This window comes from Callospermophilus lateralis, chromosome 11 (genome assembly GCF_048772815.1).
Source record: "Callospermophilus lateralis isolate mCalLat2 chromosome 11, mCalLat2.hap1, whole genome shotgun sequence".
In the NCBI taxonomy this organism is placed as follows: Eukaryota; Metazoa; Chordata; class Mammalia; order Rodentia; family Sciuridae; genus Callospermophilus; species Callospermophilus lateralis.
In genome coordinates, this window is record NC_135315.1 from 13,758,533 (window position 1) to 13,784,338 (window position 25,806).

General features: G+C 44.9%; 1 protein-coding gene across 1 annotated transcript in view; it reads left to right on the top strand.

The window, feature by feature from the left end:
• The window catches only part of Pitpnc1 (phosphatidylinositol transfer protein cytoplasmic 1), a 253,486-nt gene that overhangs the window by 188,167 nt on the left and 39,513 nt on the right, over positions 1-25,806 (top strand). The window contains exon 6 of the mRNA XM_076871332.2: positions 16,375-16,470. Coding sequence (XP_076727447.1) covers positions 16,375-16,470 — 96 coding nt within the window. The remainder of the gene's footprint in view (positions 1-16,374; positions 16,471-25,806) is intronic.

Here is a 25,806-nt window from a genome sequence, read left to right on the forward strand (position 1 = left end):
TATCCCATCGCTCCTCCCTCCCGCTCAGTCCCTTCATTTAGTCCAATGGTCTTTCTTCTGTTTTGATGGAATCCCCTTCCTTTTCCCTTTCTCTCTTTCTCTTTATTTCTCCTCCCCCGCCCCCCCCCCCTTATTTTGTACTAGCTTCACCAAATCATAGAAAGCACTTGACCTGGGGCTTTCTGAGTCTGGCTTATTTTACTTAGCCTGATAGTCTCCAGTTCCATCCATTTACTGGCAAATTCCATAATTTCATTCCTTATGACTGAGTAATATACCACTATGTATATATACCACATTCTCTTTATCCATTCATCTGTTGAGGGGCACCTAGGTTGGCTCCGTAGCTTGGCTATAGTGAATTGTGCTGCTGTAAACATTGATGTGGCTGCATCCATACAGTGTTCTGATTTTAGATCCTGTGGATATATACCAAGCAGTGGGATAGCTGAGTCATCTGGTGGTTCTACTCCTAGTTTTTTGTTTTGATTTTTTTCCCTGATTTTGAGAAATAGTGGGTGGGCTTTATCTGAACTTCACTTTTTTCCCTTCACAATTTTTTTCTGAACTTTGACATCGTCTGCTACTTGTTGGCTCACAAGATATCATCTGGTAGGAGACAACAATGAATTAATTACCAACTAACAAATGCCAGTGTTAAGATTTAAAGCTCACAGTATTTAACAGTTAAGTTCAACATCAGCAAAAAATAAAATTTAAAAAAAAAAACAATAAAATGTGTTAAGCTTTTATTTACATATGAGATACCAGAGCCACATGTGCTTGTGGGCACTTAATGTCACTTCAGCAGTGACTGTCCTCTTGCTGGAACCCTGGGATGCTATCTGTCTAGACTTGCAGAATTCAGCAAAATCAAAGACTTTCACTATCACCCATTAAATTTATTTCATCTGCCATGTCCAGACATCTATCTAAACCGATAATAACCAAGACATTTATTTTGGATCCCCAGGTTGAAGGATGAATGTTTTTTAAAACAAAATTCACAATAGGCCTGTTACTACTTGCCACCTTTGACCTTATTTAAAAGCTTGGAATTGGAATTGTGGATGTGTAACCCAGTGGTATAACACATGCATATTATGGATCAGGCCCTGGGCTCAATCCCCAGCACAAAAGAAAACAAAACAAAACAAAAAACTGCAACAACAAAAAGCTTGTAGGTAACAAATAATTGTTCAACCTTTCCTGGAATGTTAATAATATATGACCCCTTAATTTAACAAAAGTAGCACCTATTGAGGTAAACCTCCTACAAGAGGTTGCACTCTCCTGGTGATGCCATCAGGGAGATATGAGTTGGGTCCTTTGGGAGCCCAAGAATTAAGCTATAACCACATGTTACCCCCCAAAGCGTATTCATGGTACACATTGTTGCTTTACTAAAAGATGATCCAGAAAGTCACTGTGATATTGAGATGAGTTGGTGAATTCCAAGCAGGTGGGGTAAGAAGAGCCTCAGGGCAAAGGAGGAGCAGGAGCCAGTGCACAGGGACGTTGAAACAGTAAGTGGGGCATGGTGATGTAGCTGGAGGCTCTTAGGGGGAAGGGAATCCTACCCAGAACTACGAAGTGAGAAGGGAGAACTTTCTAGATGAGTTGATGTGCCCAGGCATTTGTGTAACATCTGGGACTTTGCAGAGCACCTGCACACCCATTATCTTACCAGGTCCCGACTGCTTAGTGAGGAGATGGGACACAGACTGCCCACTTTCAAAAATGGAAGCCCAGAGTAGTTTCTAGGGTCACACAAATCATAGGTCATGGAGCCGGGAATTCCACCATAAACTGATATGTTATAGGAACATTGAAGAAACTAGGCTAGTCTATTGGAAAGAAAATTCATGGGCAGGTGCATTGATTGAATGGATAAGTGGATAATGGATGAATGAATGGATGGGTGGATGGATGGATGGAGATATCAGCCTCAGGGGAAAGAAAGTTAGGAGTCTGCAGTTGTCCACATGAGATGAAGATTAAAGGACTGTCAGGAAGATGGATTGGTGAGATGTAGAAGCAGTGGAGTAAATAGAACTTAGTGCTTGACCAGATGGGAGAATGAGGAAGAAATAATAGCATTAGCTGATGCCAGGGGGCTGGGGATGTGGCTCAAGCGGTATCACGCTCACCTGGCATGCGTGCGGCCCGGGTTCGATCCTCAGCACCACATACAAACAAAGATGTTGTGTCCGCTGAAAACTAAAAATAAATATTAAAAAAAAAAAGATGATGCCAGGTTTCTACCTTGTGAGATTAAAGGACCCCAAGGAAGAACAGCCTAAAACTTTAGAGTCAAAGGGTTGAGGTAGAGATGATAAATGTGGTTTTGAATGTGTTAATTTTGAGTCAAACCAGAGATTGGTGTAGTCATTTGACATCAACAGACCTGGACTTGAGGGAAAGTGTCAGGTATCCAAGAGATTGACTAGGTCATTAGCAATCAAAAGTCAACCTTTTATTATAAGTTTCACTATAATATTATTAACAACATAGCAGGAGAAAAAAGAAAGAAAAGTCTTAAACAGTGGGAAAATTGGTTTGTTTTATGTAAGAGCCATATAGTAAAATGCAATTCAGACCTTAAAAGGGCTTGTGGGTGATTTTTCCTCATTATAACATTGTCTGGCACTTACCATGGCCGGGCCAAAATAAAGTAGGCTTTCCCTGCTTTACGTCACTGAATCCTTACTACTGCCCATGTAGGGTAGAGCCAGTCCTGCTCTCACTGTACAGATCAGAAAATTAAGGCCCCGTTCTCTGTAGGGTGACCAGATCACCTAGCCATGCAGCGGAGCCTCTTAAACCCAGGTCTGCAGACTCGTGGCCGCCACACGGTTATTTACTCTATACAGTTTTCTTACTTTACTTTTCCATAATAAAGAGTCATGATTTATTTTTAAATTATTTTTAATTACTTTATTTTATTTGTTTATTTTTATGTGGTGCTGAGGATTGAACCCAGTGCCTCACATGTGCTGGGCAAGCGCTCTACCACTGAGCCACACCCCCAGCCCATAAAGATGTATGATTTTCGTAAGGAAAAAGGAGAAAAGAAAAACTTGTCTTTTAAAAATGATATAGGAAACAGCCCAAAGTGGATTCACAAAACCAAATTTGAGAGCTGGTCCGTTGAAGCAGTGGCAGCGTCCTCCCCACAGAGTTTGTGGGAGGACAGAATTGACAGGCTAGGACAAGAGCCCAGGACCTCACTGTACCACAGCCCGGCGAAGAGCCCTAGAAGCCAGCCACCTTCCCGCCTGCTGACCCAAGCCTATCTTCCCCCTGCTGGGAAACTCCTTCTGGTACCTTCCACAGTTGCCTGGGATGGGGGCCGACTGTGTAGCCCTGCCAGGAGGCCTTTCATAGTTCTCAGCTTTGACTCCAGAGGTATTTACAACCCATGCACATGGACGGAAAAACCAAACAAAACACACCTACCAGGAAGCTTAATGGTTTGTTCCTTGATTTGTTTTTTCTGACAGTAGATGCAATCTCTTATGATTCTTAAGTGGTTTTGGGCCAGCGCCCATTCCATTGTTTTGTCCAGAGAGGTTCGCCAGGAATGCGCTGGAAGGAGACTTAGGCCCCAAAAGACCTCAGGATGGTTGTTTGGCAAACAGAGAAGGAAGTCCTCTGGCCTCCAGCGAGCCGGCTGCTGGCCTCCTTGCCCTCTGGCTCTGTAGCTGCATCACCCACAGGCCTCAGCAAGCCATCTGTCCCATGTTACTCCCCTCCTCCTCCCTCAACGCTGAGGTAGGGAAAAGCATGTACTTGTAATTTTTCTGTCAGGAATTCTGCCTCTTTGAGCAAAGGATTCATTGTTTAGGCTCCAAAATAAAAAGTTTGGGGGAGGAGGAGATCAAAGTCACCTGGAGGAGGCAGACACCAAACATGGAACCATTAAAGGCTGGCCCCCACATGGGCCTGGGAGCACTTCCAGATTCAATATCAGTCTGTCAGCCTTAGAGGAAACCAGCAGTTCTGGTTCCCAGAGACCACCTTGCGAATTAAAATAAGAAGGAACTGGGAGAAATTGGGACTATTTTAAGCACAGCTTCTTAGACTTATTTTTGGAGGAATTATTGATCCTACTGCGGGGAAACCGTGCACCCGCTCCAGTGCCAATATCTGCACCCACACGTGGGAGGTGTTGGCCGGATCTCCTGAGAGAGTCCATGTCCAAAGGAGGCTGCAGCCCAGAGGAGGAATTTGGATTGAGGCAACTCTGCACCCAAATTAGACCAAGCTTCTGAAAGGAGCCTTGTCAGAGCTGCGCTGGGAACCAAAACTTAGAAGTGTTTTTTTGTGCCTTGAAAAGCCTGTAACATTTGTGACCCTGCTGTATTGCTTTAATGTACTTCTCTGTCCTCATAATTAGTTGCCACCACCTGATTAGAGCGTTGTTTTTCCAAACAGAATCTTTCTCTCATCGGTCACTATGCCACTTTGATTACTGTCTGGAACATTCTTTCTCGTCTTTCATCTCAGCCCAGTGAGCCCCAGATCATCACAGTACCCTGCGTGGGGCTTCAGGTCATGGCATGAAATAGTTCTCAGTCCTCCTCCTGGTTTGCCGGAACTCTTTTTAGACACGGGGGATAGAACAGAAGTGTCCCTTTCCTCAAAGGAACCATGCTGTGGATTCATACCCACTGTTCTCCTCTTCTACCCTTGGGTCTCCGCCCTGGCACTTTCCCAGACATTCTTTCCTCTTTTATCTTATTGTCCCCATGCTCCCCCAGGTGCTGCTATTGGATACTTTTTTTAAAAAAATGTTTGAACTTCACCCACAAGCCATGCCCTAAGTTATTCCTGTCCTGTCTCTTAGATATATTGTTGTCAGTTTTCTGTCTATTATTTTGAATTTTCTGTGACCTTGTGGGGGATGGGGGGGGGGGAGAAAGGGAAAGGACACATCTACCATTGGTCCCTCTGAACACTACATTCATGTGTTCTTCTCAACTTCTTTGACACCCTGTCTTCTGCCTGAACACTTAATTACAGAACAAAGGCCTAGTTGCCTTCACTTATGGCCTCTGGGGGGGCGGGGGGATAGCCTCCCTGGCTCCATCTTGACCTAGGGAAGGAAGAAAGGGTCCTCATCATGTCTTAAACTGCCATGACAAATGACACTAACCAGGAGGCTTGAAACAGCAGAAGTGAGCACTTACAGCTCTAGAAGCTAGAAGTTGAACTTGAGGTGCTAGCTGGGTGGGGTGGGGGCAGTCTTTCCTGCCTCTTCCACCTGATGGTGGCCCCAGGAGCTCCTTGGCTCGTGGCTGCCTCACTGCAGCCTCGGCCTCTGTCTTTACACAACCCTGTTCTCCCTGTGCCAACTGCCCTGCGTCTTCATTATGTCTGCATCACCTCCTCTTATTTTTTTAATATTTTTTACTTGTAGATGGACACAATGTCTTTATTTTTGTTTATTTTATGTGGTGCTGAGGATCAAACCCAGGGCCTCTCATGTGTGAGGCAAGCGCTCTACCACTGAGCTACAACCCCAGCCCCATCTCCTCTTCTTGTAAGGTCACCTGCCATTGGATTTAGAGGCCACCCTCTATCCAGGATTTCAGCCCAGGATCCTTAACTTACTCTATCTGCAATGACTCTATTTCCAAATAAGGTCACCTTGAGGTTCCTGGCAGACATGAGTTGGGGAGGCAACACTATTCAACCTGCTAGAGGAAGATCAACACCTCTGTATCGAAGGAAGAATCAACACACAGCAAAAACCTAGAAATCCTACTCCTGAGTTTTGACTCTAGAGAAATGAAAACTGGTGTTCACACAAAAATCTGTCCATAAATTCTTCCAGAAATGGGTTGTTAGGAATGGATAAACGAACCGCTCAGCATCACCAGGCATAATGGCATACACCTCATATCCCAGCAGCTCAGGAGGCAAGGCAGGAGGATTGCAAGTTCAAAGTCAGCCTCAACAACTTAGTGAGGCCCTAAAGCAACTTAGCAAGATCCTGTCTCTTTGAACAACCAATAAATTTCTGATGCTTAAAAAAAAAAAAAAAAAAAAAAAAAAAGATCCTGTCTCAACATAAAAAATAAGAAAGGGCTGGGGATGTGGCTCAGTGATTAAGCATCCTTGGGTTTAATCCCTGGTTAAAAAAATAAACAAATAACCACCAAGCATCCATACATATCACTTAGTACTAAAAACGAATGAATTTGATGCACATCTATTGTCCTGCATCCAGGGTGGATCTAAGCGTCATTGTACTGAGTGAGAACAGCCTGTCTCAAAAGCTACGTTCTGGATGATTCCATTCGTCTCAAGTTATTTTTTTTCTTTTTCTTTCTTTCTTTTTTATTTTTTGCAATGTTGAGAATTAAACCCAGTCTTAGGCATGATGAACCAGTGCTCTACCCCTGAGCTACACCTGCAGTCCCTGTCAGATTCTTAAAAAGACAAAACCACAGGGTTAGAAAACAGATCCGTGGTTGCCAGGAACTGGGGTGGGAGGAGGGTATAACTACAAAGCAGTTTCTTGGGTATTGGGACAGTTTTGGGTCCCCATTGTAGTGGTGGTTACAGGATCCATATGTGCATTAAAATTCATGAAATCCATACACATTCAAAAAATCAATGAAAAAAATAATGTTTCTGGGTCAGGGACAGATCACCATATCTTATTAAAGGTGTTGAGTTGTGATTTGTATTTGGCAAATGACAAAGTGGCACTTGATTCTGTATACAGTCGGTTTAATAATTTTATCTGTCCCTCACTCATAGGATTAGAGGGTTATGTGTCTAACTGCCTTTATGGGTGGTTGCTAATTTCTTCCCTGTACTCGACTGTTTTTCAAGTTAAAAACATGTGGTTCCAAGAAACCAGAGGGGAAAAGAACTCTGGAGGAGGTGCTTTCTGTGTAGCTTCACCCACAGAGGCCAGACTGAGCAATTTGGGGTCCACCACTGGTTTCTGGGTGCCCCAAGCCTTCCTGGCACAGAATTATGTTTAGGTGTTAAATTGGTTTAAACCGATAGAGAGCCGCATCAGTAGTGACAGTCATAACGGACAAGCCTCCTTTCCTGCCACCATGACTGCCCCAGTTTTTAAAATCTGCTTCCTCCTCATGACTCCAGGGAGCTGAGGAAGACACCTAGAACTCCAGCAGCCAGGGCCGAGGACAGCCACCTTACTCCACACTCATCTCTGATTTCCACCCTGTCCCACCACCAGGGGCTCCAGCCTTCCTGGGAAAGCTCTACTTGCCCTCCCCTTGCCCTCCCCTGACCCTCCCCAGTGGGATCTCATGTACGGTGGGCCTGTTGGGCCATTTTTCCACTCCCCGGATCAGCCTGGTTCTCTGTACCCTCAGGAGTGTTCCTGTGACCACTTCACACCCCACCCTCACACCCTCTGCTTCCTTCCCAAATTCCACTGAGACATCCTGAAGGTAACCTTGGCCCAGAGACAGCTCTCTGGAGAGAGGATTCTTGCAAAGTCCCTTCTTCCCAAGGTCTATTTAGAGCTTGTTAAAATGCCAACCCCAAGTTGAATAGTGGGAATAATTTCCTATGTTCTGTAGCACACAGTAGGGTAGCTATGGTGGACAAAATAGCTATTAGAGAGGGTTTTGAATGTTCCCACACAAAGAAATGATAAAGGTTTGAGAGGATGGATGTGCCATTTCCCTGCTATGATCTTAACACACTGTAAACATGTATTGAAATGTCACACTGTGCCCCATAAACGAGTACAGTCATTATATGTCAATTAAAAATACGTATTTTTAAAAAATTGGGGCAGGGGGTATAGCCCAGTGGTAGAGCACTTGCCCAGCTTGCAGGAGGCCCTGGGTTTGAGCCACAGCACCACCCCAAGAAAAAGTAAAAGTAAAAAATTAGAAATAAAATTCCCTGAAACCTAATCCACTGGAAGGTGATTGAGCTGTCCGTGAAGGACAGGGGCAGCGCAAGGAAAACAGAGATCCCAGAGGCCACCCACCCTGCCGGCCCTGCAGCTCCTCACCACCACCTGGGGCAGGGTTTTCTCTGACACTCTCAGGACTTCAGTCCGCTTTGCCACTCCTGCACCAAAGGCCTAATGATGACGCCCACCTGGGCACTCTCCAGAGAGGCACTGACGTTTACCCAGCTCTCCTTCAATCCGGCCAAGCCCTGGGGATGAGTTTCCTTACTCAGCCTTAATACCCCTAAAGCCTTTGGCGAGTGGAACATTTGATGAGGATTAAATAAAAGCAGTTCACCTCCCACTGGATTGCCAGATGGGGCTCTCCATTCTGCTCCAAGACCAAGGTCAGTTCAGGAGGGGGTCTGGGGCCATTTCTTTTCAGGCACCTCTAGGGCCCCCAGCTCTAGAAGTATGAGAAGTATCCTGGGCCTGGGCCACCTTGGATCTGTGTTCATTTCCCTCCTGCCTGAATTTACACTAAAGCGCTCCTGTCTGAAGCACACCTTTTAGTACTAGTGCATCGACCCTCTGTGTCTCCAAGTTCTGCATCGGCCAAGGCAACCAACTGCAGGTTGAAAACATTTGAAAAAAAAATTACCTCTGCCCTAAACATGTACAGATTTTTTTTATTGCCTAACAATATAATACAACAACTATTTGCATGGCATTTACATTGTATTAGGCATTAAAAATAATATAGAGAGGGAGGCTGGGGTTGTGGCTCAGTGGCAGAGCTCTCACCTATCGTGTGAGGCACTGAGTTCGATTCTCAGCACTGCATATAAATAAATGAAAAATAAAGGTCCATTAACAACCTAAAAAATAATGTATAGATGATTTATTAAAGTATATGGGAAGATGTGTTTGTTATGGGTAAATATTATGCCATTTTATATGAGGGATTTGAGCATCCAGAGGGGGTGCTGGAACCAACTTTTAGGCTACCTGGGCTACCAAGAGATGACTGTACTTTAATAACATATCTTAGGGCTGGGGTTGTGGCTCAGTGGTAGAGTGCGTCCTAGTGTGGTTGAGGCACTGGGTTCCATCCTCAGCACCACATTAAATAAATAAATAAATAATAAAAAACGAAGGCATTGTGTCCATGTACAACTAAAAAAATATATTTTTAAAAAAATAACATTTTATTTTTGTATAGCGTTGTTACTTAAATCAAATTTTCTTTCTTTCTTTTTTTTTTTTTTTTTTTTTTTTTTGAGATAGCGTCTCAATTGCCCAGGCTGGCTTTGAACCTGCACTCCTCCTGCTCCTGAGTAGCTGGACCCACACCTGGTTGTTAACATCTTGCATTAAATCTAGTCTTTACAAAATCTTAAGCCCCTGTGAGAGTGGACTTTATCTTACACATTTAAGAGGCACCCGGTGTTGAACAGTTAGTAGGTACTTCACAAATATTTGCAAACTCATTGATTGCCAGCCACCCAGCTTCTTCCTTTCTTCAGAGCACCATCCTTAAGTAATTCTATCTTCAGAACAAGTAGCAACTACCCCACTCGGTTCTGGAAAACAAAATGTTTTTAAAGAGGTCAGAGACGACTATCCTTTTCATCTTGGCTTAACGGCCATGTGGAAGACAGGTTGAAACGTTCCTGGGTTGGATCCTAGGGTGCACAGACGTAGGTAACAGTCACCATTGAATTGCTTAGCCATGAGAATGCCAGTGGCAAGAGGGTCGTGAGATGGTGGATTCTGTCGGTGATAACCTGGACTTTTTTCTTTATTTTTTTTCATGGCTCTGTTTCAGGCTCTTTCCAACTGGGTATTTATTAGATGAGAATCCATCTAATAAATGAACCAATTCTAGCCCGATAGGCTTAAAACATTAGTCAGCTACCAGATCGCCTTTCCTCTACCAAACCAATGGCCACTTTGCAAATGCAGAGCATTAGAATGAAAGCAGTGTTGAAGCAACAACTCTGCTGTCAGTGTCCCTTCTTGCTGACCCTGTCCTTTCTTGGTATGTCTTAGTTAATTGCTTCCCAAATGCCGAAAATAAAGTTATCATAGAGGAGAACAGCCACTTAGCTTAACAGGCCTCTTTGTCCTTTTACCATATCCCAAGCATAAAACAAAAGTGATGGGTAGATATCTCTCAAAATCCCTGCTAATCGGTCACCTCCGCCCTGTGTCCTCAGGTGCTCAGGCATATGGCAGGAGGATAAAGTTCAAACTGCCATAAGCTTGAACCATTTTTTTTTCCTATCTCAATTTTTTAGAAACAATAGACTTTATTTTTTAGAGCACTTTTATGTTCATAGCGAAATTATGGGAAGCACAGAGGATTCCCATCTCAGATTGGACCTTAAACCATGAAAGTTAACTATTGTAGAGAAGGGGGCTGCGGAATCTATGATTGTCAGGATTGTGCATCGTGGACTTATATAAGAGCTGTCCCAGGTAGAGGGACTGTAACGAGAGACATCACAAAATCCAGAAAACAAAGCTAGAAGTAAAACGAGAGATTTCAGAACCTCCGAAGACAACTGTGTTCAAGTAGAAATCTAGAGCACTGTGGAAACACATTCCATGTTTATTGATGTTTTTCTGCTGAGCACATTCTGGTTCATGAGATGGCTTGATCCTGATTTCCATGGCCATTCTCCCATAGTGGGATATTTAAACTTTTTTTTTTTTCTCTCTCCCTCCCTTCCCTTGCCTCTCCCCTTTGCCTTTATAATAATGTCACAGTGAAAATCTTTGTGCATAAACTTTTTCTTTACTCAAGTTTCTTATAATAAATCCTCAAACTGTAAGCTTACTAGGTCAAAAGGTATGAAGAATTTTTTTTAGTTGGATACAATACCTTTCTTCATTTCATTCATTTATTTTTATGTAGTACTGAGGATCGAACCCAGGGCCTGTGCATACTAGGCGAGTGCTCTACCGCTGAGCCACAATCCCAGCCGCATGAAGATGTTTTTTTTTTCTTTTAAGATACTTGATACTTACTCTTCATAATGCTTTACAAAAAAAGGAGAATTGCTCCCTTTTTTTAATCTATAAGATAGTATTTCTGTCTTCATACTGGCTTTCTCATTGTAGTCTTGCTCAGTTCATGTTAAAAGGAGTTTGTCTTCTTGAGCACTCACTCCCTGGTGGGGGTAGAGGTCAGGGCAGTCGACCAGATTGGCACCGAAATCCACTACAGATGATGTGTGGGTAGAGACAAGAAAGGAAGAGGATAAATACTTTTGCAATGGCTTCAGTATGTCCCTTGTTGGAAGCTTAGCCCCCAGGTGGCAGTGTCAATAGAGGGTGGAACCTATAAAATGGAAGGACCTAATGGAAGGCCCTTAAATCAAGGGGGCCATGTCCTGGAAAAACTCCAGTCTCTCCCTCTGGCTTAGTTTGGTGATGTGATCTCTCCTTCTCACACCTATTCCTGCCATCTACCATGAGGTCCTCCCTAGAGCCACGCTGAAGCCAGTGCCGTGACCTTGAACCTCCAGAACTGTGGCTAAATGAACCACTTTTCTTTACAAAGTTAACCTGCCTCAGGTAGTTAATTATAGCAATGGAAAAATACTAATAGAATATGTGTGACAAATACACAAAGATGGGAATGTTACTACAATTGATACTGGAAAAGTACCTCAAAGAGGTTGTGGTGGACCAGAACTCTGACAGCTGCTGCTCTCATCATTGAGAAAGCTCAAATAAATACTTTGGCTAAGTATTTTCCTTTGGGTCCTGGGTAAGCCTCTGTGGCAGAGTTGGCTTCATTCTGGATCCTGCCCTGAACTGGGTGTGAAGATCAGACAGTTTCACCCGGCTGTGTCCTCTAGTTATACCACGCCATGACCAGCTCCACTTCCCATTTCCTTGTTGCAGTCCCTCTGTCCATCACCCAAGTTGGCTGCCTGTGGGGTGCGGGAGCAGGAAAGGAGCAAGCCACAGAGCAAGAGACTAATGTAACCCAGGTGTCACTCAACATCACAGACTTAACTGGAAGAAATTTTAGTGGTCATCTGGGTCACTTGATTTCAACCTCAATAGGTCCACAGATTCTTTGAGAATCAGAAGAAAGTGGTTGAACCCTCTAGAGAGATACACCTTCCTCAAACCCATCCAGCTCAACTCAGCTTCCCCTATCACTCTCGGAGGTAGGGATGGAACCTAGGTCCTCACACATGCCAGGCAAGTGCTCTACCTCTGAGCTATGTCCCCAATCCATAGACTAAGCTTTTTATTTGACAGACATGGACATAAAAGCCCAAAGAAGATACAGGACTTGGCTAAGATTACACAGAGAAGATCACTGAATTCAAACTCTGCTCTCCCGATTTCCAGTGTAGGACCCATCAGCCCCATACGAGCAGGTTTCCACTCTATGTCGAGCCCTATATTGGGAATTATGGAAAATTATAATGCTCACAAATAAGGAAATGGAGCTCAAACCAAGATCAAGAAGTAAGCAATATTCCTGCTTTGGGAAGCTGGAGAAAAATGCCTTCCACTCTTCAACTATTTATTGAGCATCTATGAGCAACTCCTAAAAATCTCAAATAACTAGGAGATTCATAATTTGTTGGAAATTTAGACTCTGTAATCTCACACCCAAAGAGGATGTTGAGGTCCTCAAAGTGATTGTGTGTATATGTGTGACTTTGTTCAGGTGATGGAAACCTACCCTGAAGTGGTCTCTGCAGAGTTTAACTAATGCAACTTTCCCTTGCCTGGTGTCTCATGGACTTTGGCACAAATTAAGATCATATTAACAAAGGAGAGCAGGGTTGTCCAGAGGTGGTGCCTAAGTAGAGTCAGCTGCAACCTTAGTTGTTCAAAAAGGAAGAAGAAGAACCCCAAGTCTTAGGGCCACGCTAAGCAATGGCTGCCCAGGATATATATTTTATAAGTAGCAGGAAGAGAACCAGATTCAGATGTCATCATTCTAGAAAAAAGAAGGAAAATCTTGGTAGACTATTTGTCTCCTCAGTTGGATGCTAAGAGAAAGCCTTTTGTCATGGAGGAGCCTGGTTCTGCAGCCTGGATCCTGGAGACTTGCCTCCATTCTGAGCTTCTCCTGGCTCGTCGTCTCCCTAGCTTGTCAGCGTTCTCTTTTGCAGAATTTACTATATTCTGCCTTTAAAAAAAAAGCCACCAGGGATTGAACCCAGAGGTGCTTAACCACTGAGCACATCCCTAGCCCTTTTTATACTTTATTTTGAGACAGAGTCTCACTAAGTTGCTTAGGAGCTCACTCAGTTGCTGAGGCTGGCTTTGAACTTGTGATCCTCCTGCCTAGGCTCCCTAGTCACTGGGATTTCGGCCTGTGCCACTGCACCCAGCCTGTCTCTCCCACATGGTGGTGACTTTTTAAGGGGAGGAACTCAGCGCTCCCTGTCTTTCTAGTCCTTAAAGCCTAGGACAGCACTTGTATGCAATGAGTGTATCAATCAGGGCCCAATCGGGAGACAGAGGCCACACAATAATTTGAACAGAAGGAAGGAATATAAGGAATTATTGACTTTTGACGGGAGCAGTTATAAAGATGTCAAGAGAAGGATACTCTCTAGCTAAGAGATTACCTAAGGAAGGACCAAGGTGGAAGGTGCCCCTTTCCATGGCCGGGGCATCACTGGAGAGGTGCGGTTGTCACCCACAGGATCGGGGAGAAGTTCACCAGGTGGCCTGAATCCCAGCTGGTTCATACTCACTGGCAGCAAAAAGCCTTCCCAGACATGGGCAAGGTGAGGCTGGTGGACAGGTGTGTAGAGGAAGTCAGGGCACTCTGCCAGGGCAAGGCCCGAAGGGCACCGTGCCTGCATCAGGAGGGCCACGGTCAGGTGGTTCCCGGAACCAGGCCAGGCTGCAGGGTCTCTGGCTAACTCTGCCCTCTAGGCACACAACTGGGGCAGAGTATCACTGATTATCCCCACTCCCAGACTCCACAGCCTCCAGGATCCAAACCTGAAGAGTCCCCTTCTCCCTGCAGTGTCCCTCCAGTGCCCTCTACTGACAAGGCTTATGGTGATATGCTCTAGAGGGGAGAGAGCATTATGAGGTTCCAGTTGGTTATGTCAGAGCAGAGATTGAAAGTAGATTTAGACCTGAGAGGCAGTAAAGTGACTGCCGGTACAATGGGTAACCAAAAAAGTTTGAATTAAATTAGGTAAAAGCTGTCAACACCCCCACCCCAACATCTGATTATTTCCCTTTCTTTGAATCCCATCGTTTTGGGGGGTTTGTTTTTGTTTTTTTCTAGTACTGAGGATTTAACCCAGGGGCATTCTACTTCTGAGCTATATCCCAGCCCTTTTTATTTTTCATTTTGAGACAATGTCTCTCCAAGTTGCTGAGGCTGGCCTCAAGCTTGTGATCCTCCTGCCTCAACTTCCTGAGTAGCTGGAATGACAGGTGTGCACTACCACACCAGCAGAATCCCATACGTTTTGTGATTTACTCTCTAGGAGCTCATTCCCTTCTGGGGTGTTGTGTTTTTTTTGGGGGGGGGTATTTTTTGTTTGTTTGTTTGTTTGTTTTTGTACTGGGGATTGAACTCAGGGGCACTCAACCACTGAGCCACATCCCCAACCCTATTTTGTATTTTATTTAGAGACAGGGCCTCCCTGAGTTGCTTAGTGCCTCACTTTTGCCGAGGCTGGCTTTGAATTAGTGATCCTCCTGCCTCAGCCTCCAGAGTCACTAGGATTACAGGCATGCGCCACCGTGCCTGGCTTGTTTTTGTGTTCTTAATGAAGTACATGCCTTTCTTCTCTTGGCTCACCCTTAGAAAGATGAAAGAGAATGAGAGGGGGAAAAAAACATCTAGGACAACTTATTTCTGCACTCAACCTTGAACTTGTTTGCTTCCTGTCTCTTTTTGAGCAATCCACCTGTCCCTCCCAAACACTTTAGGAGGATCCCAAAGCACTTGGCTTGAAGTGGCAGCGGAAGGAATCAGGGCTGGTAAGACTCCAGCTTTGTCTGCCTTTAAAGAAGAGGTCAGACTGGGGAGTCTGAAGAGATCTGCCCAAGTAGCCTCCAAACATTTTAGAAGAAAATAGGCGATGGAGCAAACAGCAGAGTTGGGGAATGATTATCAGCGCAAATATTATTCAGAAAGCTTTCAGAAAGGACCAGTACTTTCCTCTGAAGCAAACCAAGAAGAGAACAGCAGTGAAGGGTCCTTCAGGTGCCGTCTTGTGGGAGATCGTGTGATTAACCAACCGGCACCAATTTTCAAGACTGTACACTTAGGCATCACCCATCCTAAATATTCCATTCTCCTCTGAAGAGTCTGATATAATTAGTGTTAACTGGTGGTTCCCTGCAGGAGCTAGCTCAGCCGTGAGATGGGGGTGCGGTTACAACTGCCTCTACGGATGAAGTGGTTTTCCAAGCACAATCTGTTTACTGTCCTTCAGAAGCAGACTCATCCCTTTAGACCAGAAAAAATGGCCAGGGGGAACTTAGTCTTTCTGCCAGAATTTCTATATGTATATTCTTTTTTCTTTTTCTTTTTTCCAGTTAATGGAGATTCTGGACCCGTGAAACCTAGAATAGACTGGCAGGGAGCCATCTCAGTATCTTACCAAGCTACACCTTGTCGCCCCTACATGTACCAAGGAAATTATACTTTTAATGGTCAATAAAAATACACATATTTATCCTTGGGCAGTGGGATGATGTTTAATCTTCCTTTTGCCGATCTTTTTTTTTTTTTCTGCTGATCTTTAATTTTTGTAAAATCACTATATGTAAAAAATTTAACCGAGGGCTGGGGATGTGGCTCAAGCGGTAGCGCGCTCGCCTGGCATGCGTGCAGCCCGGGTTCAATCCTCAGCACCACATACAAACAAAGATGTTGTGTCTGCTGAAAACTAAAAAAATAAATAAATATTTTAAAAATTCTCTCTCTCTCTCTCTCTCTCTCTCTCTCTCTCTCTCTCTCTTTAAAAAAAATAATGAAAACACACGCACATTTTTTTTCCTCTAAAAATTTAGGCATATCACTGCTCTTTGTCTCAAATCTAACCAGCCCCTTCCCAGCCTCTTCACTCCCCCTGTTCAGATTAACTGCCAAAAAAAAAAAAAAAAAAAAAAAAAATCAGCACACTGCAGTTTTGGAAGAGGTTCTTGGAAGAGATTTATTTCCTCACTCTTGATCTTCTAAAAACAGACCACTTTTTCTTCTACCCCTCACCAAGTGGTGATGGATGCCACACCTGCCTCTGAGGTGACAAAACCTAAGTGATGAATAAAAGCCTTTTATGATTCCTTATGATTCTCGCACATTCTGTGGCAGGTGAAAGCACTAGCCTGGGGCACTGGGCCATGTGAAGATGCTCTGAGGGGTGTTATTCTGCCGCAGGCATGGCTGTACCAAGCCACAGGCACCTTGGGGGATTTCTTCTGGCATCGCTAACCTTTGATATGTTGCTCTGTCCTTTCAGATTTTTGACAATGAAGCCAAAGACCTAGAGAGAGAAGTTTGCTTTATTGATATTGCGTGTGATGAAATTCCAGAACGCTACTACAAAGAATCCGAGGTAAGTGATAGATGGAGAACATGTAGAAGAGATTGACTGATCCAGTCATTCATTCATTCATTCATTCAACAGGGATTCAAGTGCCTCCTCTCCTGGGATCCTTCCATCTGTCTTTGTGTGGCTTTAGTTTGGTCTCCCATCTTGCTGGGTTATTTAGTGTGGGTCTCAAAATTAAGTCCCTGCTCCTCAGGGCTCATTACTGGCCTACCTGCCAATCACTTTCCATTAGCTTTCCTGTCTGCCCAACTCTGCTGTCAATCTGGGCCACACTGATGTTCACAGGGCTGAGCCATCTAGCACACTGGCCTCTCTGAAAAACAGCAGCCTGAATCTCCACCCACATGCTCTGCCAGGGCAGGAGCTATATTTTATTTTTATCTTTGGGTTTTAACATTTAAAAAAAAAATTCTCAAACAATCCTCAAAACTTTCGACTGCTCATGATGGTCTAGAACCTTTCTCTCAAAATAGCAAGCACTTTCAGAAGGCCTTCTCCTTTCTTCTTGGCTGAAAATACATTTAAGAGACTCTTTCCCTCTGATTTCCACCCGGCCAGAATTCGCCCTTTGCCCAGTTCTCCCTCTTGATTTAAATGTTGGTGCAAGTCACCATTTATATCCTCTTAGTATTTTATTAATGGCTGCTGACGGAACTTGAGTGACCCGCCTGTAAATAACGTCCCAGCCCTGCAATGACAACAGATGCAGGGCTATTTTTGTTGTTTAGCAACATGCAGCCAATCACAATATGTTTGGAATCAGGGCCCCAGACTCGTCCTTGAGCTGTAACACACAGACCTTGAAACTCTTCCCTCAGATTCATTAAGGCTCATAGAAGACGTTACAAATAATCCCGTTAAAAAGAGAATTCCACCAGGTCCCACAAACTGGGCTCCAGCGTGGTTCAGATTTGTGTGCCCTCACATTCTGGGATACGTTTGGATAGAAAAGTTTTGCCTGATCCTGGAAGATGTGTAGCTGCTTAATTGCAGGCTCATGGCTCTCCAGCTGCTGTTCCTTAAAGGGCCTGGGAGAGGCCCATGTGAATCTCGCTTGTCATACACATCAACACAAAGGCGGGGCACGTTAACATCATCAGCTTGTATTACACTCTGCAGCCAACTCCACCTGTGTAGTTTAAGAAGAATAAATCAAACGCTCTCTGCCCAACTGTGGACCTGCTGGCAAGAAGGGTGAGGCAGAGCTCCACCCGCCTTCTGTGGTTCCATACCAAGTCCAAGGAGCTTAATTGGGCTTTTCAAAGAAGGGCCCAGCATTATGAAAAGCACTGGGAGAAGCCATGGCCCCGTCATTTTCTGTGGCTCCTTCATGTAGGGTCTGCTGTCCTCTGGACACCTTGTCCTCTGCAGTAGCTCTGTGCCTTCCAGGAAGGCGGTGTTGCCAGAAAACTGAACTAATTTCAGCCCTTCCTCCCAGAATGCTTTGGTGTGGTCCTGCCTATTCCTCAGGGAGCACTTTTCTGATTCAGTGGAAAGTCTTGGGATAAATAGGGAATGGTAATGAAGAAATCAATGGTTCTCACTTAAGGTCACCAGGTGCCTGACTCACTTCCCTGTGCTTTGTTCTCCTAAGAACCACCCCTGGAAATTTTCTTTCCATTCACACTGGTGGAGCGCTGTTGTCGTGCTTGATGGAGTCATGCACGGACATATTCATACCTCTGCCCTGGACCATGAAGCATTCTTTCCTGCATGTAGTTTGACCAAGGAAATGAGAGATGGTCGCTCATCCAATAACTCTTAATGGAGTGCTCATTGAATTAAGACAGATACGTGGTAGTGAGACACTCATGGCCCTCCCTCATGACACTTCTAATGTAGCAGAGGAGCCAAACAATAAAGGAAATCCCCATGAATATGTAAGTAGAGGGTACTCTCAGGAGAGATGTTCTGGAAGAAATGACAGCAGTGCTGAGACCTGCAGGATGAAAGAGCTGGGGATATCATTCCAGGTGGAGGGCAGAGCAAGTAGAGAGGACCCCATGGTGACTGTTGTTGTTGTTATTGGTACCAGGGATTGAACTCAGGGGCACTGAGCCACATCCCCAGCCCTATTTTGTACTTCATTTAGAGACAGGGTCTCGCTGAGTTGCTTAGCACCATGCTGTTGCTGAAGCTGGCTTTGAACTCGCGATTCTCCTGTCTCAGCCTCCCGAGCTGCTGGGATTACAGGCTTGCACCACCACACCCGGCTCCATGGTGACATGTTTAAGAGGCAAACATAGTGGCCACAGACAAACAAGGGAAGAAAGGGATGAAGGAGGAAGGGGCTGTTTAATAGGCAGATTTTATTCAAGTACAGTGAATCCCTTTGAAGATATGGAAGATAGAGCCTCATAGGGTCTGATTTATGCTTCCCAAAGATTGCTCTGGAAGGAAAATACATTGAGAAGGGCAGAATGGAAATCAAGAGACCACTGAGGTCAGTAGAGTTATTTGCATTTTTGGTTATTTAGGCTGTATGCTGACTTGAACTAGATTACTAACAACAGACAGAGAGAGGACAGAGGGTTTTGAAATATAGTTTGAAGACAGAATTGACAGGGATCCATCTTAGATGGGCTATAAGGGTGAGAAAAAAAGAGGAGTCAAAATGACCCAAAGGATTCGGGCATAGACAGCAGGTAGATGGGGTTCCATTTACTGAAATAGGAAGATGAGAAGAGGAATGAGTTTTGGAGAAAGCTTGGTGGACTTTGTGAGGCCAGTGAGACATCTAGCATGAGGAGCAACCAGTCTGGACCGTGAGTGGGGGATCTGGCCTGGAGACCAATCAGGGTATCTGGTGAGAAGAGAATATAGAAAATTTTTTAGACTCCTGGGAATGGATGAGAGGGGGAAGGCATAAAGTGTAATGGGAATGGGGTTAAGGACTAAGCCTTAAAGGAGACCAGACAGAGGAGGCACCAGGAATCTACAAAGAACTGTCCAGAGAATGAGGAAGAACACAGGGAGGATGTGTCAAGAAATAGAGCAGAAATAAAGGAGAGTGGAAAACTGTCCCTCAGAACAGTTCCCAACTGGGGATGACTTTGCTTTGCATGGGTGCTTGCCCCACAACAGTTTTGGTGGTCACAACCTGGGGGGTGCTGCTGGTGGGTCAAGGCCAAGGAGGCTGCTAAACCCCCTATAAAGCACAGGACCACCCTTTACAATAATTATTTGGCCCCAAATGTCAGTAGTGCCAAGGCTAGGTCACCGTGCTCTAGAAAAAGAGGTCACTGCAGATGAAAGGAACTCTGGGTCCAGCTCTCACCATGCTTCCTATCAGGAGTCTTAGGGTGGCTTGATGAATGTGGAAGAAATGGGCCTCCTGGGGCTCAGTCCTGTGAACTCTCCAGTCCCACTTCCAGAGGATCTGCTGCCTGCGTCACGGGGAGAATTCCTCCTCCGTTGGCAGTCACACCACAAAGGGCTACAGGCATAATCCAATAATCCAGAGCCTGTAATAAAACCTAAGGAAGAGAGTGTCTGTGGGACTCCCAGTGACCCCCAACCCCACATCATCTGATCCTGAGAATCCCTGGCTGCAGTCTGGACTCACCAGCAGTGTGTTTTATAGGCTGTGTGGGTTGTGTGTACTGTGAATGTGACAGGGACAGAGAGTAAGAGAAGCAGCCAGTTGGCAAAATATTTCCAAATTTATTTCTGTTTGGCACATTGTAAACTATTAACACCCTCCTCCCCATCCTAAGAGTTTTCTTCTAATAGGAAATCTGACCTTGTTACTCTGCTTAAAACCCCTTCCTGGGCCACCTTTAGAGTTTGGCTCAAGCACGACTTCCCTTTAGGGAACTTTCCTGAGCACGTTGCTCCTCCAGCCCTTCCCTGGTCTGTGGCTTCTAGATCATGCCACCTCATGCTAGCTCATAGCCACAGCATGAGTTCCACGAAGCCAAGAGCCATCCTCCTTCTTCCCATACTCAGCAGCTACTGAAGCACCAGCTCTTAGCAGATGCTGCTCCCCAACAGTTGGTGAATGAACGCAAGTGAAGGCCAGGGGCTTTGTTTTTAAATTCCAGCAGTGACAATTTCAGAGAAAGTGCTATCAAAGAAAATGAATCTGTTGCCATTAAGCTAGCAGTTGTGAATCAGAGATCCTTTTTGTTTAATCTGAGGCTGACTGCCTTATGGGCTTTTTCTTCCAATCCATTCTTGTAAGTTGACTATGTCAGCATCGTAAAGAGCAACACACTTTCTCTGCAGAAAGCCAGGGAGCTGGTGGGCACAGTCTGCTCCAAGATTTTTTGATGCTGATGAATGCAGACCAGGGTTATCTGGGGCACTACTCTGTACCCAGCTACAGCCACACACACTGCTACTCAGGCCAAAGGAGGGGATTGAAGCCATTTCTTTGCTCGTCCCATTTCTCCCTGGAAACCTGAGCCACACAGTCAAGAATGTCTCTCTCATTAAGGTGACCAGAGTGGGGAATTTTCCACCAGCTGCCCTCTGCCTGACAGTCCTCAGGCTACCACTAACCAGGGATTCAGAAGGACACTTTGGGGACTTGGGATCAGCTGATAGCCCGGTCCAGAGCTCTCCGATTTCTCGTTTTTGCAGTGCTGCTATTTTTTGTCCAAATCAAGAGCTGTGTTTCAGTTCCCCAGAGCTTCTGAGCCTCAAGTTTTATTCTCATATCCATCGGACAACGCTGCAGGGCAGTGTTGTGATGTTAAAAAAAAAAAAAAAAAAAAAAAGAGAGTGATTTCTCAGACATGGAGAACACCTCCATTAGGCACCAAGACCTGCCCGCGCCCCATGAAAGTCAGAAGGCTGTCTGCGCCTAATCACCGGGACAGTTTTCATCGGCACCCCAAAGCAGCAGAGAGGGTGAAGCTGAACACCAAGCAGGTTGTACTTGTTATGCGGTTGATAAGTGGCTCTTGCTTCTGCCAAGATTCCCATCCGACTCTTTGATGCTCTGCCAAGATTTCAAGGTGAAGATCCCAGCAGAGGAATGAGGAACTCGGCACGCTAAGTCTCAGCAGGCCCGCAGAGGGCACAGGCAAAGAGACTGTTTCTGTAAAGCTGAGTTGGCAGTTCGGGGGTGCAAGAGCAATTCTCCACGCCCTGCCTACAGGACTAGTCCACCCGGACAACCTCCGAAAGTCAAGCTCAGAGAGATCTCACTTAGAGGCTGTTGGCGTCAGCTGGGGCTCCCTGGTTCACCGAGGTCCTGCATGAGCTTCAGCTTCCTTGATAGAATGGGGTGTGACCCGAGAAAATGGGGTCTTCATGGGCCTCTGGGGTACACCCTGCAGCTCCTTCCCAGAGGCACAGGTCGTGGGTAGGAATGCACAGCTCCCAAATTTTCAGACCTGCCTCCAGGGCAAAGGAGGGGAAAGAAAAAGAAATGTAATTCCCTAATGGAGAAAGTTCAGAGGTAGAGGATTTTTATGAGAATGTGCTGTTTTTTAATTTTCATTGATGGTGTAAATGCAAAGCAGTCTCTCGGCCAGTGGTTCTCTTCTGAGGGCAGTTCTGCGCCCCTCCCCCAAGAACATCTGTCAGTATCTGAAGACATTTTTGATTGTCACAATTGGATATGCAGCTAGTGGGTAGAAGTCAGGAATGCTGACAAACATCCCAGGACAGACCCCACCACACAGTCACCCAGCTTCAGTTGTCAGGATCAAGAAGTCCTGATTTTAACCTACCCAAAGGAAGGACACTTAGTAAGACCTATCAGTGGCAAGACTCATTAATGGATTTCTATAGTTAGCACTTAGTAAACACTAACTGTGTGCCAGGCTCCGTGCCAGGCCCTGAGAGTACAAAGACAAGATGGTATCAGCCCTGGAAAGGATTCCTCTGCTGCCTTTTGAATGTGATATAATCATTACAGATGAAGGAAACTTCTCTCCCCCAAGATGTTAAAGGGGTCTCTGTCTTACGGTAATAAACACAGCACAGTAATTTTAATGGGGAAATCGTACAATATTTTAACTTGGGTAGTAATGGAGAAAAAGACTTAACAGGAGGCTGTCCTTGAAATTGAAAGGGACTCATAATTAAATGTCTGATGGTTCAGAGGGGATTTGGGGACAGAATTTGGTTTAGAGTTTTCTCCTTGGCCTAGCTGACTGAGGTACCTCTTAAAATTGAGCCTGTACGTCTCTGGATTACCATCTTCCTGGTTCAAGAAATCCTTGGCAGCCAGTTTACTGATCACTCCACTAAATGTCCATTGAATTCTCTCTTGAGGGAGAGAGAACAGAACAAAAAGAGATACTTCTAACTTTTCCAATAACTGTCAAGGGTGAGAGATTAAACACTGTTTGCTAAGGACGGTGGGTCCCAGGAAAGGGAACAGAGAGGCCAGATGAGTAAATATTGTCGTCCTTAGCTGTACCCTTTAGCACAAAAGTGCTTTCTCCAAACCATTCGGCGCCCTGAAATTAAAAATATTTTCATTTTGGTCTGCATCTTGGCAGTTTAGGGTGGTAAGGATTTTCAATTATCTCCAAATAGCCAGATTTGACACAGCTGCCTCTTGCTGGGGTGCATGGTTAAGTTCAATTTGTTGTTGTGCCGTTACTCTCATCCCCCCCCCCCAGTCCATCTGTTTCTTTCTGAGAGGAACGCAGCTGTTTTGTGATGGGTTCCAACTTATTGGGGTCTGGGTGCCTCCTGGATAACAACAGGACGACTCACTATGCCCTTAGCATGGGGAAAAGAGAAGTCTCTGCATCTAAAGTAGTCCTTGAGCCCTTGCTTTCAGAGGGTCTGGGGTTGCCAGTGCTCTAACAAGTCAAGGGGGAAGCCCTTGGTGGATGTCTCTGGAAGGGGACTAGAGCAGGAGATCCTAGGGACAATCATGGGGAGCAATTTTCAATGCAAGTCTTGCGTCCTCAGGAGCTGAAGCAGTAATGCAGATGTCATTTCCCCAGAGGTCTACTCTGGGGGCCCCAGGGGAGCACAGCATGGTACCTGCAGCGTCATCCTGTATGTGCAGGGAGAGCCTGGACAGTCTCTTGGTTTTGTTCTTCTTTCTGTTCATCCTCTGCCCCCTTTACAAGTTGGATGACAGCTGGTACATTTACCCATGGCCGCAACGTTAAGAGGCAGTGAGTCTCAGACCTGCAGGCAGGGATCCGATCAGCCTGGCCAGTAAGGCTGGAAGAAAACTGCCATTTCTCTCGTCTCCAGAGCAGCTTCTTCTTGAGGACTCAGGGCAAGACACTGGCTGGGAGACCACAGGGGTAAAAATGACAATGAAGACGTGGCTCACCTTTAAGAAGTTCATGATCTGGTTGTGAAGATAACATATAATGGCACAAAGGGCTAGATGACAGTTTGGTATAAGAGAGCGGGAGAGGTGTATACCCAACTGCCAGGTGAGCTCTGCTGTCCTGAAACCATGCACCCACCACCAGGAGACTCTGGAGGGGGTGGGCATTTCTGGAAGTAGGAAAGCAGGTAGGGCAGGCTCTATGGGGGAGGTGGAATCTGAGTGGGGCCTTGGGGAAATAAAGGTTTGTCTTTATTATTTGCTCACAAATGAGTACATGATCCTTATTTTTTTAAAAAATCAAGAGATGTTGGAAAACATCAAAAGAACAAATAAGGGGCAGAGGTGTAGATCAGTGGTAAAACGCATGCTTAGCATATTTGAGGCCCTGGGGTTGGTTTCAGCACCAAGAAAAAAAGAAGAAAACAAATGTCCTATGATCCATCCTCACAGATAGAGCTGTGGTTAGGGATAGTGTCTGTAGTGTTTACACCTAAATATAATGCCCAATGCCTGTTTTATTAAGCTAAGCACACAGTATGCACTCTGCGACGTGTTTTATCACACTGACAGTGTAAGCTTGCCATCTTTTCTGTGGCAGCACACATCTTTCTGTCAGGTAAGTGGTTGTAGAATATGCCACATGTGTATCGTTCCCCATTTGATGGACACTTAGAATGTTTCCATTTTTTTGCTTTTATGGTACTGCAAGAAGCATATCTTTGGGGTATTTATAATGTGTCTGTAGAGTACATTCTAATAGTGAAAGTGTGAGTCATTGGGTAAATAGATTTAATTCCTCCTAGCTAAGTAGCCATATTGCCCTCTAACCCACACTTGTATGGAAGCAAACTAAAGTTTGAAGATGAATGAGATTAATAGGCAGTGTAGCAAATGGAGACAAGGGTAGCACATACTCAAGGGTCAGTGAGGAACTGCTCACCTGGAGCAGGGGGAAAGAAAACCTGGAATGCCAAGCCAAGGAATTTAGACTTTATTTTTTAGGTAGCAAAGAGCTTTCAAAGCAGGAGTCACCAGCAGCCACATAAGGGATTGCACTGGTGACCGCCCCAGAGAGACTGGCTCTCGAGGAGATCTGGCAGGCTCCTGGACACCAAAAGCTTAGGACCCTCCAAATCCATCAACCTATTCCCTGCTTCTTGCTTCTCCCTTTCATGAACAAATTGCCCTCTTTGATCCTGACAGCAATAATATTTTGTTAATGAGTAGAATGATTTAGAAATAAAGGAGCTTTAAGATGATAGTTTAGAAGACTAATTTGCAGCTCACTTCCTCAAGAAGTAAATAGGTGTTCTCTTTCAGACTTCATCCTTCCAAAAGAGAGGAAGCTGGGACCCAAGCTGGGACCCAAGCCTTGGTGAAGTCTTGCCTAGTGCTGAGTTCTAAAACCACTTCTCCTGTTAGGGAAGAAATTAAGCTAATAATGTAAAGCTGTAGCAATGTTTGCTTGTTTGTTTTAAAACCTTTATTTATTTATTTGTTTGTTTGTTTGTTTTTATTTGGTATGGAGGATCGAATTTAGTGCCTCACACATGCTAGGTGAGTGCTCTACTGCTGAGCCACAACCCCAGCCCCTATAGCAATGTTTTTAGCAAAGCCAGGGTACTAGGGGATTGGTAGTGCCCGACTCCATCTTTAAAAAAAAAAAAAAAAAAAAAAAGAGTTTCTGCTTCTTAATTTTTCAAAAGAAAAGCAAAATGTTTTAAATTGCTATAATATTTTGAATGAATGAGTTCCCCAAAAAATCAGTACCCACAGCAGCAGTTGCAAATCTTACCAATTGGATTTGATGGTGAAATACCAGACCAACTAAGTCAAACAAAATCAAGCCAAATGAATTGCTAAATGCCAGATGAAACCAAAGACTTGCAAGTCTCTGCCAGGAATGGAATTGCTGGCAGTGGCATTGGGTCATTGAATCACTAGAAAGAGCCTTTGGGGATGGAGTCTAACTCAGTGGTAGAGTGTGTGTTCAGCATGCACAAGGCTCTGGGTTCAACCCCCTAGCAGACTCCCAGAAGGAACAGACCAAAGAGGGAAGGAATTATTGGAGCAAAACATCC